The sequence below is a fragment of the Dermochelys coriacea genome, chromosome 6 (assembly GCF_009764565.3).
Source record: "Dermochelys coriacea isolate rDerCor1 chromosome 6, rDerCor1.pri.v4, whole genome shotgun sequence".
Classification (NCBI taxonomy): Eukaryota; Metazoa; Chordata; order Testudines; family Dermochelyidae; genus Dermochelys; species Dermochelys coriacea.
The window spans coordinates 114,076,741-114,091,652 of record NC_050073.1 but is presented as its reverse complement, the minus strand read 5'-3'; the positions used below and the strand labels follow the sequence as shown (position 1 = coordinate 114,091,652).

The window sequence follows — 14,912 nt, the reverse complement described above, 5'->3', positions numbered from 1 at the left end:
CAGCATTTCCAGCACTCCAGGCCAGAGGATCCAACCTCCACAGTCAGAGGGTGCTGTTCCCTTTGTTCTCCTCTTCTTATAGTCCAGTAAACCGCTGAAATGTATTTTTGCAAAGTAAACCCAGCCTCTGCTAGGGTGTAGATGCTATACTGTCTTCCTCATCCTCTGGTCAATTTGCTTTTTTAATTGGCTTAATCACTTTGTTTACCTTAGATGTAAATGTACTTCCATTGTATCTGGCCTCACTTTACTAAATTTTGCTCAATTTAGCTCAATTTACATTGGAGATACAGGCAAACAAGTGAAAAAACATTCCTTTGTCTATGACAAGCTTGTTTATCCTCTCTACTCAAATTGTGTGGTCTGAACATAGTTTAGTAACATATTTCCAGCACACATACATAATTCTTTACACACTAAGTGGACATAAATCATGCAATAGTATTAATGACCAGCAAGTCACCTGTTTTTATATGATATCTTACAGGACACTGCTTGGCTATATATTCTGACAACAGTTTATTGGGTGTGCCCTTTGCCAGTTGGCATACAGAGGGTTTTAAGGGCATACTCATGGAGGATGGGTGAGGTCCCAGAGGACTGGAGAAGGGCAAACACTACCTATCTTTAAAAAAGGGGAACTAAGAAGACTTGGGGAATTAAAGACCAAACAGCCTAACTTTGATACCTGGAAAGATAGTGGCACAAATTATTAAACAATCAATTTGTAAGGATCTAGATGATAATAGGGTCATAAGTGATACCCACCATGGATTTGTGAAGAACAAATCATGCCAAACCTGATTCCCTCCTCTGACAGGGCTGTGGATTGGGGGAAGTAGACATGATGTATCTTGATTTTAGTAAGGCTTCTGACACAGTCCCAAAGGACATTCTCATAAGCAAACTAGGGAATTGTGGTCTAGATGAAATTACTATAAGGTGGGAGCAAAACTGGTTGCAAGACTGTACTCAGAGTAGTTATCAATTATTCTCTGTCTTACTGGCAGGCTATATCTAGTGGGGTCCCATGAAGGTCTGCCTTGGGTCTGGTACGATTAAATATTTTCATTAATGTCTTGGATAATGGAGTGGAGTGCATGTTTATATAATGTACAGATGACATCAAGCTGGGAAGGGTTGCAAGCACTTTGGAAGACAGGGTTAGAATTCAAAAGGACCTTGTGAAATTGGAGAATTTAGTCTGAAATCAACAAGATAAATTGAATAAAGACAAGTGCAAAGTACTTCACTGAGAGAGGAAAAATCTAAAACTTTAATACAAAATGGGAAATAGCTGGTCAAGCAGTAATACTGCAGAAAAGGCTCTGGGGGTTATAGTGGATCACAAATTGAATATGCATCAACAAAGTGGTGCAGTTGTAAAAAAAGGCAAAAATCATTCTGGGGCGTATTAACAGGAGTGTCGTATGTAAGATGTGGGAGGTAATTGTCTTGTTTTACTTGGCATTGGTGAGGCCTTAGCTGGAGTACTGTGTCCAGTTCTGGGTACCACATTTCAAGAAAGATGTGAACAACCTGGAGAGAGTCCAGAGCAACACAAATGATAAAATGTTTAGAAAATCTGGCCTATGAGGAAAGCTTAAAAATAACTGAGCATGTTTAGTCTTCAGAAAAGAAGACAGGAGGGACCTGATAAGTGTTCAGATATGTTAACGGCTGTTATAAAGAGGATAGTGAACAATTGTTCTCCATGTCCACTAAAGGTAGGACAAGAAGTAACAGGGTTAATCTGCAACAAGGGAGATTTAGGTTTAGATATTAGGGGAAAAAATGTAGCTATAAGGATAGATAAGTACTGGAATACTTTGGAGGTTTTTAAGAACAGGTTAGACAAACACCTGTCAGGGATGGTCTAGGTTTACTTGATCCTGTCTCAGCACAAGGGGCTGGACTAGATGACTTCTCAATGTCCTTTCCAGCCCTACGTTTCTATGATTTAATACAGACTGTTGAATTTCACCCAGTGATTCCTGCATCGAGCCTAGAGCATGTAAAAAAAAGAGTGATCAAAGTGCCGTGATGAATCACCATTCAAGTGTCTTTTCACTGTATGAGATTTATCACTGTCATTTGTTATTGAGCACACTTCTGAGTTAGCTCCTGCTATTATTATCTTTTCACAGAATGAAGTCAGGCTGTTGTATGATCAGTTAATTGAGAAAAAATCTATTCTGCAACAAACCTTGAATGCAATACGTGGGCATAATGTAGCTGAACAGCTTCAGGTAATTTACTTAAAATACTAAGTTAAGGCAAAATTATCTAGCAGTGGACAATATTGCCTGGTTTGTGTCTGTGGTTTTGTTTTTAAAATGTGAGAAATAATTTCATATTTTCTAAGGCCTGGCTAATGCTGTCAGGTCTGCAAATTTGGGGGAGAAGGCCGAATGAACCACTCCCCATATGCACACATACACTGTGTCCCCATGCGACAGCAGGGCTTGATTGCAGGGATTGAAACACAGGGCTCACTCGCTGTTTGACTCCCTTGGGGCACAAGTCACCCCAACCAGGCAAGTTAGGGCAGAGAGGAATCAAGACAAGATACACAAAATACACACAAGCACAAAATACAGCCCTTTATATGTAACGGCCTTAATTAGAAAGTCCCTTGAGCTTCTCCTTATGGGAGAGGGGACACTAGTATTTATTTCAAATCTCCCCAGCAGTATAAGTATTCACATAAGGAATACCTAATAAACAGTTGTTAACAAATGCAACAATTGCCATAGCATTCATAGTATGGTACATGAATCGATTAACCTACCTTCTCCTAGGGCTTAAAAGACCCTAAGGAAGGACAGACAAGATAGTTAAACTGAGGGCAGATTGCATGCCCTTTCCAGAACATACAGCAGTCACCTACCCCTCAGATTTGTCCTGACACCTATCCTGCTAAATCTGAAAATCATACGAATCTAAAACTTCTCTTATTTCAGAGAACTCCCTACACCAGGTCTCTTGTGTTCACTGGAAAACAAAATTCTGCACCCTCAGAGGGTGATGATGTGTTTTTATTTTGACTACTACTGATTTAATAAAAATACAGTGGCCCAGTACATAGGACACTGAACTGGGAGATCTGGATTATTTTCCTGGCTCTGCTACTGGCTGACTATATGACCTGGGGCAAGTCACTTACCTTCTGTTTCCCCTGTCAGTCTTGTCTATTTAGATTGTAAGCTTTTGGGGTAGGGACTCTTTCACTGTGTGTTTGTACAGTGCCTAGCACAATTAAGTCCCAATCTTTAACTGCTATCATAATACTGATAATAATAGTGTAAAACCTAAAGGAGCAAAACTACACTTAATTCCTTATTATATCTTCTATTCAGAAAACTGATTCATATGCGTTGGAGCTACACAACTTTGAGACCCAAATAGCTAAACTGAGAGATCATGGGGAGAGATTTCAGTTACCTGTTGCTTTGATCCATGAAGTTTATAAATTAGAGGTAAGAATACAGAGCAATCAACATTCTATCCTGCAAGATTTGACTCTTCAAAACAAGACACTTCAGCAGTAAAAGGTTTAGAGCCATCTGGCATCCTGGCACGATATGATACTTTAGAAATGGTGCATGCAGGTCTCTATGTTGGTTTATACCTTGCAAGAAATAAGCTCATTGAATTTTGTTTAATTCCTAGGATGTTCTGAATGACACTTGGGGGGTTCTGAGAGCCAAGTATATGGAACTAAACTCTCCTTTCATCAGCGAGAGCCAATACGAAGGCTTGATTCGTGGGTTGGCAGAATTGGTAGACATTGGACGAGAGAAGCTTGCTCAGGACTCAAAGCAGCTAGCCAAAAGTAGAACTACTTTACAGTCTCACCTGGAAAATCACAAGGTACAGCACATGCAATACAGCATGGCTCAAATCATTGCAGAGTATGACTTTCTGTGACTGACTTTTCTCAAATATCATTGCTGAGTAGTTATTGCTACTTCTCCTAGTATAAGAGAGTGTCTTAGGTACTTGAAGTCAATGCAGTAAATATTCTGAGATAGATGGGATGGTTTCAAAAACAATAAATAAAGAGGCCATTTTCATGCTGCTGGGCTTTTTCTTTTTTTCTACTCTGCTGATTGGTTTGTTGTTGTTGTTGTTCGGTCACCTCAGGGGAATGGGACATGAGTGGAGAGGGGACGGCACTGAAAACATTTTCTGCCCCAGCTGGCAAAACAAGTAGGGTTGCTCCTGGATGGAATCGCACAATTTTGGGGATCTCTTTGGATCAGGGGTCTGGGTTTGCTGATCCATTTATCCCTGGTTCGAACTACCTCAGAATGTATCAAAATGTCAGGAAGATGTTTTATTTTATATCCAGTATTTTTTAAATCTGTGGTAAAGTTAATTAAGGAACAGTGTGCAGCCTAGTGGAGTGAGCAGGGATATGGGCATAGGGGCTCCTGTGTTCTACTACTAGTTATCAACTTTCTGTGTAACTTTGGGCAAATCTCTCTGGGCTAGACCATAGCTTTTAGCCACTGGGATGAGCAGGTGATGGTATGGAGCTTTCCCTGTGAGCAGCCCAGTGTGTCAATGTGACCAGCCCGCTCTGGATCTGCTTTGTCCCCTTCCTCTATGCGCCTCCCTGCCCAATTTGGGTGCTGAGCTCCTGGGATCATGGAGAAGGAGCATTTGCTGTTTCATTGGGTGCAGGGACTGCACTTGTGACAAACTAATTGAGTTCCCCAGCTCTGTAATCCCATAAAAGGTCCTGCCCCAATCCATCCCTTAACCACTCCTTACTTCAGTTAACATCACTATAGAATAATGAATATTATTTACCTGGTTCACAGAAGTGTTTGAAGTCCTTGGATGAAACAGTATATAATGAATGCAAAGCGTCACTATTATTTATGATTAAAATCACAACAGATGTCCTAACGTAATGTTATACCAATAAAATAAAAACCAGTAGGATCTTATTAAAGGGGAAAAGGCAAAATGCCACATTTATTGTGAATACAGAAAGAATCATAGTAAGCAGTTAGTTATAGCTATAACTTTCCATTCAATTTCATATTTATTCACACACACACACACACACACACACAGAGATAGGTTCTGCAAGGTTGTTATCATAGTTACCAGCCTTAGAGTTGCTCATGCCAAGCCACTGGCCAGGTGGCCTGGACATGAGGAGGTAGCAGGGCCTTCTCAGATGCTCATCTGATGCTCCTAGAAGACCCCAAAGTTCTCATTTTCTAGAGTCCATTTTTATAGGAATTTCTTCCTATGCCAGTCTATGGGAATTGCTTCATCATGCTGTTGCTGAATCAATCAGCAGATGGCACATTCCTGACTGCTCCGTGCTGCCAGATGTTATCTTGTTCTTTGGTTCTCCCATTCTTGAGGCTGTTGGGTGGATTCCAGTCTGCCCTCCGGGGGTCCTCTGGTTATTTCCACTTGACGCCTTCTTCAGCCGATGGACCCTGGATTCTTAGGCTGGCACCTCCCTGATCATTCAGTTATTATCCACACCAAGCATCCATCCACATACATCCTTTATCTCTATTTTAATCACAATTGTTAACAAAGCAAGATGAATACAACAAAAGGGCGGGGAATCTCTGGGTGCTGTTTCTGTTGTTACAGAATATTGCTTTGAGTCTCTCTCTGTGTTAGTAGTTGTTGTTACAAAGAATTGCTTTGAGAACAGACTCTGTCTTAGAATGTACTAACACAATTATCAGCTTGCAAGTTTCACACATAGAGGGAGAGAAACAGTACCAAAAACCAAGAGACCTCTTAATTAGTAATACCCTGGAATTTAAACTATGGGGAATCAAACTCATTTGTGATTTTAATATAGAACTTCTTTAATATGATCCAACAGTAATACAAAGAATCTGATGGAGAACTTGCTATAAAACAGAAAAATAGGCTTGAAACATGTAACAGTGTTGGTTTTTCAGGGCTTTTTTCACAAGCTCATCGCTCATATGCTTGTTGTGCAATCGTGTTCCAAGAAGGTGGCCCCTGCTACATTACAAAAAAAAGAGAAATTCTGGACTGAGCTGGTGGAAGATGTCAGATCACTGGAACAAAAGGCTTCCCAATATGGCATATGCTTGGAGAGTTTATTAAAGGTAATGGATTAGAATAAACCTGGTATGGAAAATGGAACCCTTTCTATGCTAGAGATACTCTGCCCAGCAGCTGTCTACTACCCTTGTCTGTTTGAGGGCAGTGACTGACTGTTCACGCTCAGTTTTAGCAATTCATCTCTTTCCCCTCAAATCTGGAATTTACACACCGTCCCTCCCTCCAGCATGAATGGGAATTCCTGTAACATGCCTTTGGTACTTTCTGAACACCCAGACTGAGAATAAAAACCCGTGTGGCACAGAAACACCAATAGTACATTAAAGTGAAAAAAAGTTTTAAAAACCTAAGTTTCTTTTTAAAAAAATCATAAACAATTTTTGAGTGAGAAATCACCTGTGTGTTAACTGAAATTCTCAGTTTTCAGATCACATAGAAGCTATTATTTAATATATGTTCTCTCTATACTCTTGTTCTGACGTTCTGTTTTGTTGGTTGAACTAAGAATAATATGTAAGTGTTAAAGCATCAGTATTTTCAATGTTTAGTACAAGCGTAGAACAAGAGGTACGCTACATTAACATATGCCTTGTGTTTTAGGAATGGTCAGAATTTGATGAGGATTATGTACCTTTCAACAAAGAATTAGAGGCACTTGCTTCTGCAGTGCCTTCTGTGAATTTGGTAGACGAGACAGAAGAAAGATTAATGGAGAGGATTACACTTCTCCAGGTATTTATTTATTTCTATTTAATCACTTTTTTTTGGTAGGATCAAGGTACACTATATATGGCAAAAATACTGTTTTAAAAGTATCTGCTTAGCACATGCTTAATGTCCTCCAAACAGGGTCCTTCTCATCTCCCTTTTAGCCACGGTAGCAATTGTAGTCTGTGCCCAAACTTAAATTTCCATATGAAAATAAAACTTTTTATACCTTTTAAAAGTACCGGGGAGAGGGGTAATTTGTTGCCACCAGTTTCAATAAGTTCATTTACGAAGAGAGTCCCTACAGCTGCTCTAAAAGCTGGCATTCAAACACATACTCCAGTGATACACAATGATTATGAGCCTGATTCAACTCTCACCCAGGTGAGGTGAGAATCAGGCCAGTGTTTCCAAATATTTGAGCTGCTCTTTGTAGTGAAAAGTCTATCAATTCTATCAACCTCTTCCAAAATTCTGGGAAGTACAGTTAAATCACCTTGAATTCTCTTCTTTCCCAAGGAAAATAAAGTTAGTTTTCTGGAGAAAGGCAGATAGACATTTAATAATTTGTTCCAAATATCAGAGAAGTGCTGTGTATCTGAAGGCAGAACTACACCCTATCTTAGAACAATACAGTTCTTCAGTTAATATAAATGAGTTTAAAACACATGATGTATCCTGTTAATATGTTTGTCTGCTGGTGCTCCTTAGACTGAGTGATGTATGCTTAGGGCTGATCTCCATTCCCGGGGAGTCTTTCCGTTGTCTTCTGAGGGCTGAGGCTGAAAATGTGGAAGACTAACCTATCTTTATTGAAGAGGCATGTTTGTTTCTTGGACTCATTTCTGTTAGGAGAAGGAACGATTTTAGGTTGAACACAGCATGTACCAAAAACAGAATAGTTACAGATTTGCATATTATACCACTTAAAACTGTGGAGGAAGTTAATTGTTTTTTGTGCCAGCACTTGGCTTTTGCACTCTTCGGGGAGCATGTGGTATTAGTATTCGATCTCCCATACCCTTGTGTCCATAGTGAGTCAAGTTTATAAACTTCAATCCTGTTTGCCTGCATTCTGTTTTTGTTTTTTTTTTTTCACTATTGCTTGATTCTGTGCATGGCTATTTAATTGAAAATAAATCCTTTTACCAACCCAAAAGTATTTTGTGTATAAAAAAGAGTGTTTTCGGACTGCATATTGGTGTAGTGCCTTTATAGAAGTCCATAATGCAAAGTAAACAAATGGATATGAGATTATTCGGCACTGAGAAGGAATGACTTTATCAAAATCATTAACTAACTATGATGAACAAAGGTGGCATAGGTTATCATTTGAATTTGTATTATGAGATGCCTCAAATGGGCCACAATAATTATGTTTCATGCGGTCGAGCCATGTCATGCTATTTCATGACATGTCAAGATACATCACAAGGTAATATGAAAAATAACTTGTGTCTCCATTATGCTTATCGCTGTTCATAACAGAAAATAAAATAAATGTCGATTGTGAGTATAAAATGCATGTTTTAATAGCCATATTTCTCTTTTAAAATATGTTGTTGTTGTGCAAAATACTTATACTTTGCTAGCAAACCAAAAGAAACATTGATGAAAAACATGCCAGACTTTACCAGATGGTGAAGGAAGGGAAGAAATTGATGACTGTTGTGAGCTGTCCTGAATTAGTAAACCAAATTGGGAAACTAGAAGAACTGTGGTTGTCCTTAACCAAAAAAGTTGGCCATGAGCTGCACAGACTTCAAACATTACTTAAACTCTTGGTCAGGTAAGTTTTTAGTCAAGGGGGAATTAGGGTTAGCCACTGCTATTTGGGGTTTGTCACATATTCTTCAATACCCGTATTTCCTGAATCATGAGATCAATGTAATTAAAGTACAGAGTTTGTGCATCTGTTTGTGGAAAACAAAAGTCCGATTATGGTCAAAAAAGTGATTATTTAAAAGAATGTCATCTTACTGACTAGATCTGTTCCCTGTGTGTAGTCAGTCATATCTACTTACTTTATGACAAAAACGCCTTTACTCCTGTTGGCACTGCAAGGCCGACATCTCTAGAGGAGAGTGAGTTGGATTCTATTCTGACTTGCACATCAAAATTGTTAATTAAAGTGCAGATTGCGCTCCCCGATCTGCACATGGAGGGTACCCACTGGAGCTGTGCTGTCAAAGACCAGGGGCTGGTGTTTAGGCCAGTGTGAAGACATTGCCTCTTCACAGATGATCCCGGCCTCCATATGAGATCCATATGCAATTGTGTGGTCAATACAGGAAGAGAGTCTTTCGAGACTCAGAAGCTCTGAGGCTGTTTCACAGGCCATAAATATGTTGTTTATTTCTCCAATCAACAGGTGTATGCTTTCAGCAGAACAGAGTTGTCATATATCAGTTCTGTGCTACTGCAGTGATTCTGTCTGAGGTGGAGGGCGGGAATCCTGGCCTGTATAAACCTGTATAAAGTGCTAGCAGCATACATCTTTAGGTGGACGGAAGGGCAATTCTGAGAGGAGAAAAGAAATGTGTTATAGACTCTACTACGGGATTGAGTCATTTCTAGTCTGCTAACCTGCTTTGTTTTGTTTCTATAGCTATAATAGAGACTCAGACACTTTAATCAAATGGTTGGAGTCTGCTCAGCAGAGAATGAATTTTTGGAAGGAGCAGTCTCTCAATGTGTCACAAGACCTACATACTGTCAGAAACAATATAGACAGCTTGTTTGTAAGTCAAAAAATTCTGCAGTGTTTAGATGCTAGATAATAATCCCCCCCCCCCCCCATGACATTGCAATGTGGCCAGAATCTGCCAGCAGGGCATAGCCCTGAGTATGAAGTGGGATAGCACTGCACTGCCTCCAGGGCTCCTCTGGGAGGCAGCATGTCACAGTCCTGCTGCTGCTGTTAAATGGGGGTGAGAGAGACTGGGAGGCTTTAACTCTGCTGAAGATATTTCTGTGGATGGGTGGATATGAACCAACCAGCACCTCAAAGACAGGGGACAAAGAGATCTGGCCACCCTGAAGATCCTGATAGGTGAGAGGGGACCAGCAGATTATTCCCCCCCAACCCCCCCAAAAATGGTCAGGAAAGGAAGGAGAGGGTCTTTCAAGACACTGGAGATCCAACTTGAGAATAAAGCATCAAATATAGGGGTCCTGTTCGGTGAAAGGGGTTATAAGTGGCAGCATACTGGGGTTAAAGGGTCCTGCAGAAAGATAGAGAAGAAAGGTCTTGGCTGACACCTGTGTGGCTCAACGTTCCTCTGGGGTTTACTGAGCCCCAGCAGGTTTCAAGTTTCCATCAAATGAGATGAGTTTTACCAGGTTTCAGTTCAACCAGAATTGCAACCCGTCCAGTCAGTCCCTCCTGTGATTGAGACCCTGTCTGTGTGTTTAAAAAATATATCTATATTTTTAAATCTCTGTATATTTCAGGCATTTTCTAAGGAAGTAGATGAAAAATCATCCTTGAAGTCATCTGTCATAAGCACTGGCAACCAGCTTCTTCATGTGAAACAAATGGATGCTGCAGTGCTTAGATCATCCTTGGCACAGTTTGAGCAAAAATGGGCAGAACTGATCACTCAGTTCCCAACCATCCAAGAAAAACTTCACCAGGTAAGGAGGGAATCTCATGTCATTTCTTTGTTTGAGCCAAGCTACGTGCAGAATTATTTTAAAATGTTACTGATGGAATTCAGTCAAGCACTACATTATGCAGGGGAAGCACTTTTTTCTTTAGGGCTCAATTACCCATCTGACTCACTTTTGGAACAGGTTTCAGAGTAGCAGCCGTGTTAGTCTGTATTCGCAAAAAGAAAAGGAGTACTTGTGGCACCTTAGAGACTAACAAATTTATTAGAGCATAAGCTTTCGTGAGCTACAGCTCACTTCATCGGATGCATGCATCCGATGAAGTGAGCTGTAGCTCACGAAAGCTTATGCTCTAATAAATTTGTTAGTCTCTAAGGTGCCACAAGTACTCCTTTTCTTTTACTTTTGGAACAGCCTCAGTATTGTATTGAGGTTTAATTATTACTGTATTTCTACCTAACTCTGCCTGTGCCCATCAATGTTATATTTTATATAAAGGTTAGTTTCAACAGGCAATAATAATCTTATCCCAGACTTCTGAGATGTCCAAATTTCTTATTTTAAGTTTGAATCATATCCTAAATTTGAGTATCAGGGTTTACTTTCAAGTTCATATTTAGATAATTACATTATGTGAGGCCTTTTGGGGATAAAGATGTCTTCCTCCTTGATGGTCTGATTTAATATTGCTAGCCAGTTAAGTACAGAAGAATCATTATATACTTGATTTCCAGCTTCAGATGGAAAAGCTTTCATCTCATGAGGCCATCGCAGAAATAATGACATGGCTGACCCATGTGGAACAACAAAGAGAAGATGATGAGGCTACTGTAAATTTGCAAAGTAACACGTCCCAAGTCAAAAACCTTCTTCAGAAATATAAGGTAAATATGCAAGCAGAAGAACGAGTCATTTACAGGTGCTCAGCTATTACAGTAATGGATGCAGTACAAGAGCCAGAATAGAATTGAATAGAATATCCATTTATTTCTAGGTTCCTTAGGGCAGCTAAGTACTTGGTAGCTCAGCTCGGAACATTAGTGTACTCTTGAAGATTAATCCTGTGCTTCTTAGCCCTTTGAATTTTTGTGGTCAGCTTCTTGGTTCTGGTTAACAGTTAAAAGTATGTTTCTAGCATTCATATCCTAGGACCCCGGTATGACAGAATTGACCACTGACTTGTCTTGTAGATAGCTCTTCAGAATTTTCCAACCGGATAAACTTAAGGATATTCCTAGCTTCCTTCCTGAGGGAGACATGCATCTCATAGGCTCCAAAATATTGGTATCTGTATTACCATATCATCCAGTGGCCTCAGTCAGGATGGTACTGTTTGGTGAAAGGACTGCGTCTTCATTATAAACAACTGCAATTTAAGAGAGAGAGAATCTGCTTTCTTTTGCCCAAATCTTCCTCCTTTCAAAGAAAATAAATGGCATTTCCTAGCTGTAGTTAGTATTTACTATTGGGCAGAATCGTCTTCTCTGAAAAGACACATCTGTGTGAGTAAAGACAAAGCGGGGACCTATCTTAGCCTATGTCGTGTGTCTGTTAGCAGTGGACTAAGGCCACCTTTGATTTAGACAATGGAGGATGGATCTCTCAGGAAATGCACTGTACTATGGATCAGAATAATAAGTTTTCTCTGAATGCCACAGAATTACACTATAAATCAGCAGTTAATGGAGTTTATGAAATTAATATTGCCATCGTAACTGTTTTTCAGGAATACATGATGGAGATGAACTTTAAACAGTGGAAGGTTGATTTTGTTAACCAGTCGCTGTTGCAGATCAGCACTTGCGATGTAGAAAGCAAGCGCTATGAAAGGACAGAATTTGCAGAGCATCTTGGTGAGATGAATCTGCAGTGGCACAGGCTGCAAGGGTCCCTGAACAGAAAGGTTTGCTCTTATTTCATGGTTTTATATCTTTTTTTTTTTTTCCTTTCAGTGTTGATTACATGTATTATAATCCTTTGTGCTTCTATGCTACCTTTCCCCCAAGGATCTCAAAATACTTTCACAGGTGCTAAGTTACGTACCACTCCTGGAAGGTACAGTAGGTGGGTCTTATCATACCTCTGTAAGAAGAGGTATAATTAGTAAATTCAGAAAGGAAGAATTTAGATGAATATTGGGGCGGGGGAATCATAATGGTGATCTGTTGAGCTGAAGGAAAGCCATATGGACCCCATGGTTTGAGACATTTAAATTGAAAATAGTAGGCAGTATATGGTAAGAAACAGTCCTGCGCTGGCAGGTAGATGGCCAAGACCTGCTCAGAAGTCACAGGGACAATGATACTGTTTAAAAAGAAGCCATGTTATTGTTCCTTCTCCTCATTATGGAACATGGTTGAAAACAGGGAGGATGCTAAAATATCCTCCCCCTGCCCTACCTATTTCCATTTAACATAATGATGTTGGGACTGCTAAAATGGCTGATTGACATATCACCAGCCACACTCATTTCTTATGAAGAACTGTGGTCTAGTGAATGAGGCCCAGACCTGGGAACCAGGAGCCCTGGGTTCTGTTCCCAGCTGTGTGATCGGGAGCAGGTCACTTAACTTCTCTGCCCCCTCTGGAAAATGAGTGTGATGGAATATGCTCTCCTTATAGAAGCACTTTAAGATCAATGGATGAAAACCACTCTCAAGGTGCATATCACTATTATTTATTTTATTATATATTTACTATACATTATAGAAAATACATATAAATAAACGCGTCAGAGTTATTTCACCCTGGTGAAACTAGAAATAATATGTGGAACAGGCGCACAGTTGCGAGGCAGTGTGGCCTAGCAAATAGAACACTGGACCTGGGTTGTGTTCCCAGCTTTACCACCAGACCTGCTGGGTGACCTGGGGCACATCACTTCCCCTCTCTGTGACTCAGTTTCCCCCTCAGTAAAATGGGGATAATGATACTGACCTCCTTTGTACAGCGCTTTTAGATCTACTGATGAAAAACTCTACAGAAGAGCTAGATGATACTGTTCGGTTAGACTGTTAGAGAATATGTCGGCATACCCAAGTATGGAGAAATTATGATGCGAGATACAGAACCAAATGGGGAAAGAGTTATTTACTGTGACTAGGCAGTTGGACACATTCCTGTCCTGCTTGAGTCCTACAAAGGACTCCAACCAAAACAGAGAGTTTAAATTGGCGAAACATTTTCAATCTGACATAATTTAATTAAAATGAAATATTTTAATCCTGTAATTTTCAGATACAAGAATTGGAACATATTTTGGAAATCGTCACTGAAAATGAAAACAAAGCACAAACTCTGAGCAGCTGGCTGGAAGCACAAGGCAAGAGGCTGAAATATTTGGAAAAGCCAGCGAGTCTAATCTCAGTACAGAACACATTGGAAGACTGTAAGGTAAAAAGTGTTCTTTATGTTGCAAGCTCTTAAGACTTTGCTGGGTCTTTGCTACAAAAGTCACATCATTTTTATTTTAAATTGGAGGAACCTACCATATTCCTAAAAGCATAGCACAGAGTATCACTTTAATGAAAATATGAAATGCAAAGTTTAAGAAAGAGATCAGAGGCCAGATCCTCAGCTGTTGTAAATTAACATGCACCGAATTACAGTGCCTGAAGATCTGGCACAACACAGATGTGAAATTCCACAGTTGTTTTTTGAGCTCTTTTATCCTTGGAATTTCCTGCAACATTACAACAATTCTTAGTGTTTTCACTACCTTATTTTGGATTTCTTCTAATGGAAAATATTTAATTTTCGTTCAGTTCAGTGCATTGAGTCATCTATTTGATAAGTGTGAGATGTTCTTTGGAGATACTTTGGTTAGGAAGAATAGTAACACTGTGGTAACTTGGTATAATTCTGCATTAGCATAATATTTCTATTTCTCAAATGGTTCATTTTATCTTTCCCACTTAGTCCTGTTTGCTATCTTTGACCTGTTGATACGTGAAGACGTCATTCTATTATTGATGCTGTGAGACTAGCCTCACTACATCATGACCTGGAAGTCATGATGCTCCAGCCCTAAGGATATTTTAGGGATTTTGCAGTGGGATAGCTCCATCAAAATCAGGACAGGTAGCAGTCATCTTCCAGCTGGTCCCCAATTACTCTTGAAATATTCAGTATCCATTCAGTTCAATATTACCCCTCTGTTTCCTCCCATTAAATGTTCGTTATTTTATTACCATGGTTACTTGTATCTCTCTCGTATTATGCTGCTATTATTCCCTGAAGTGCTGTATTAATGCAGAGTTACTCATCTATCTGCATTTTCTCTGAAGTGTATTGGGGTGAGAATCTGCCAGCTAGTTAATAAGATACTTTTGGTATCTCTAATTGACCAATCTGATCATAGCAAGATAAGATTCTACGCTTCGGGTGGGTAAAACACTTAATTAAAAGTCATTTGCTTCATTAAAAATTAAATGAATTTTAAATAAATTCAAAGAGCTATTGGACAGTGAATCATTAACAGAAAACACGTGCTGACTTAAAGGGCAACATTTTAG

The 14,912-nt window shown here is 39.6% G+C and overlaps 1 protein-coding gene across 1 annotated transcript in view; it reads left to right on the top strand.

Moving 5' to 3' along the window:
• SYNE2 (spectrin repeat containing nuclear envelope protein 2) overlaps positions 1 to 14,912 on the top strand; it is a 267,053-nt gene that overhangs the window by 178,114 nt on the left and 74,027 nt on the right. Inside the window, 11 exon segments of the mRNA XM_043517646.1 lie at positions 2,148 to 2,249; positions 3,360 to 3,479; positions 3,673 to 3,873; positions 5,949 to 6,122; positions 6,679 to 6,810; positions 8,379 to 8,575; positions 9,395 to 9,527; positions 10,240 to 10,422; positions 11,133 to 11,282; positions 12,125 to 12,301; positions 13,636 to 13,791. Coding sequence (XP_043373581.1) covers positions 2,148 to 2,249; positions 3,360 to 3,479; positions 3,673 to 3,873; positions 5,949 to 6,122; positions 6,679 to 6,810; positions 8,379 to 8,575; positions 9,395 to 9,527; positions 10,240 to 10,422; positions 11,133 to 11,282; positions 12,125 to 12,301; positions 13,636 to 13,791 — 1,725 coding nt within the window.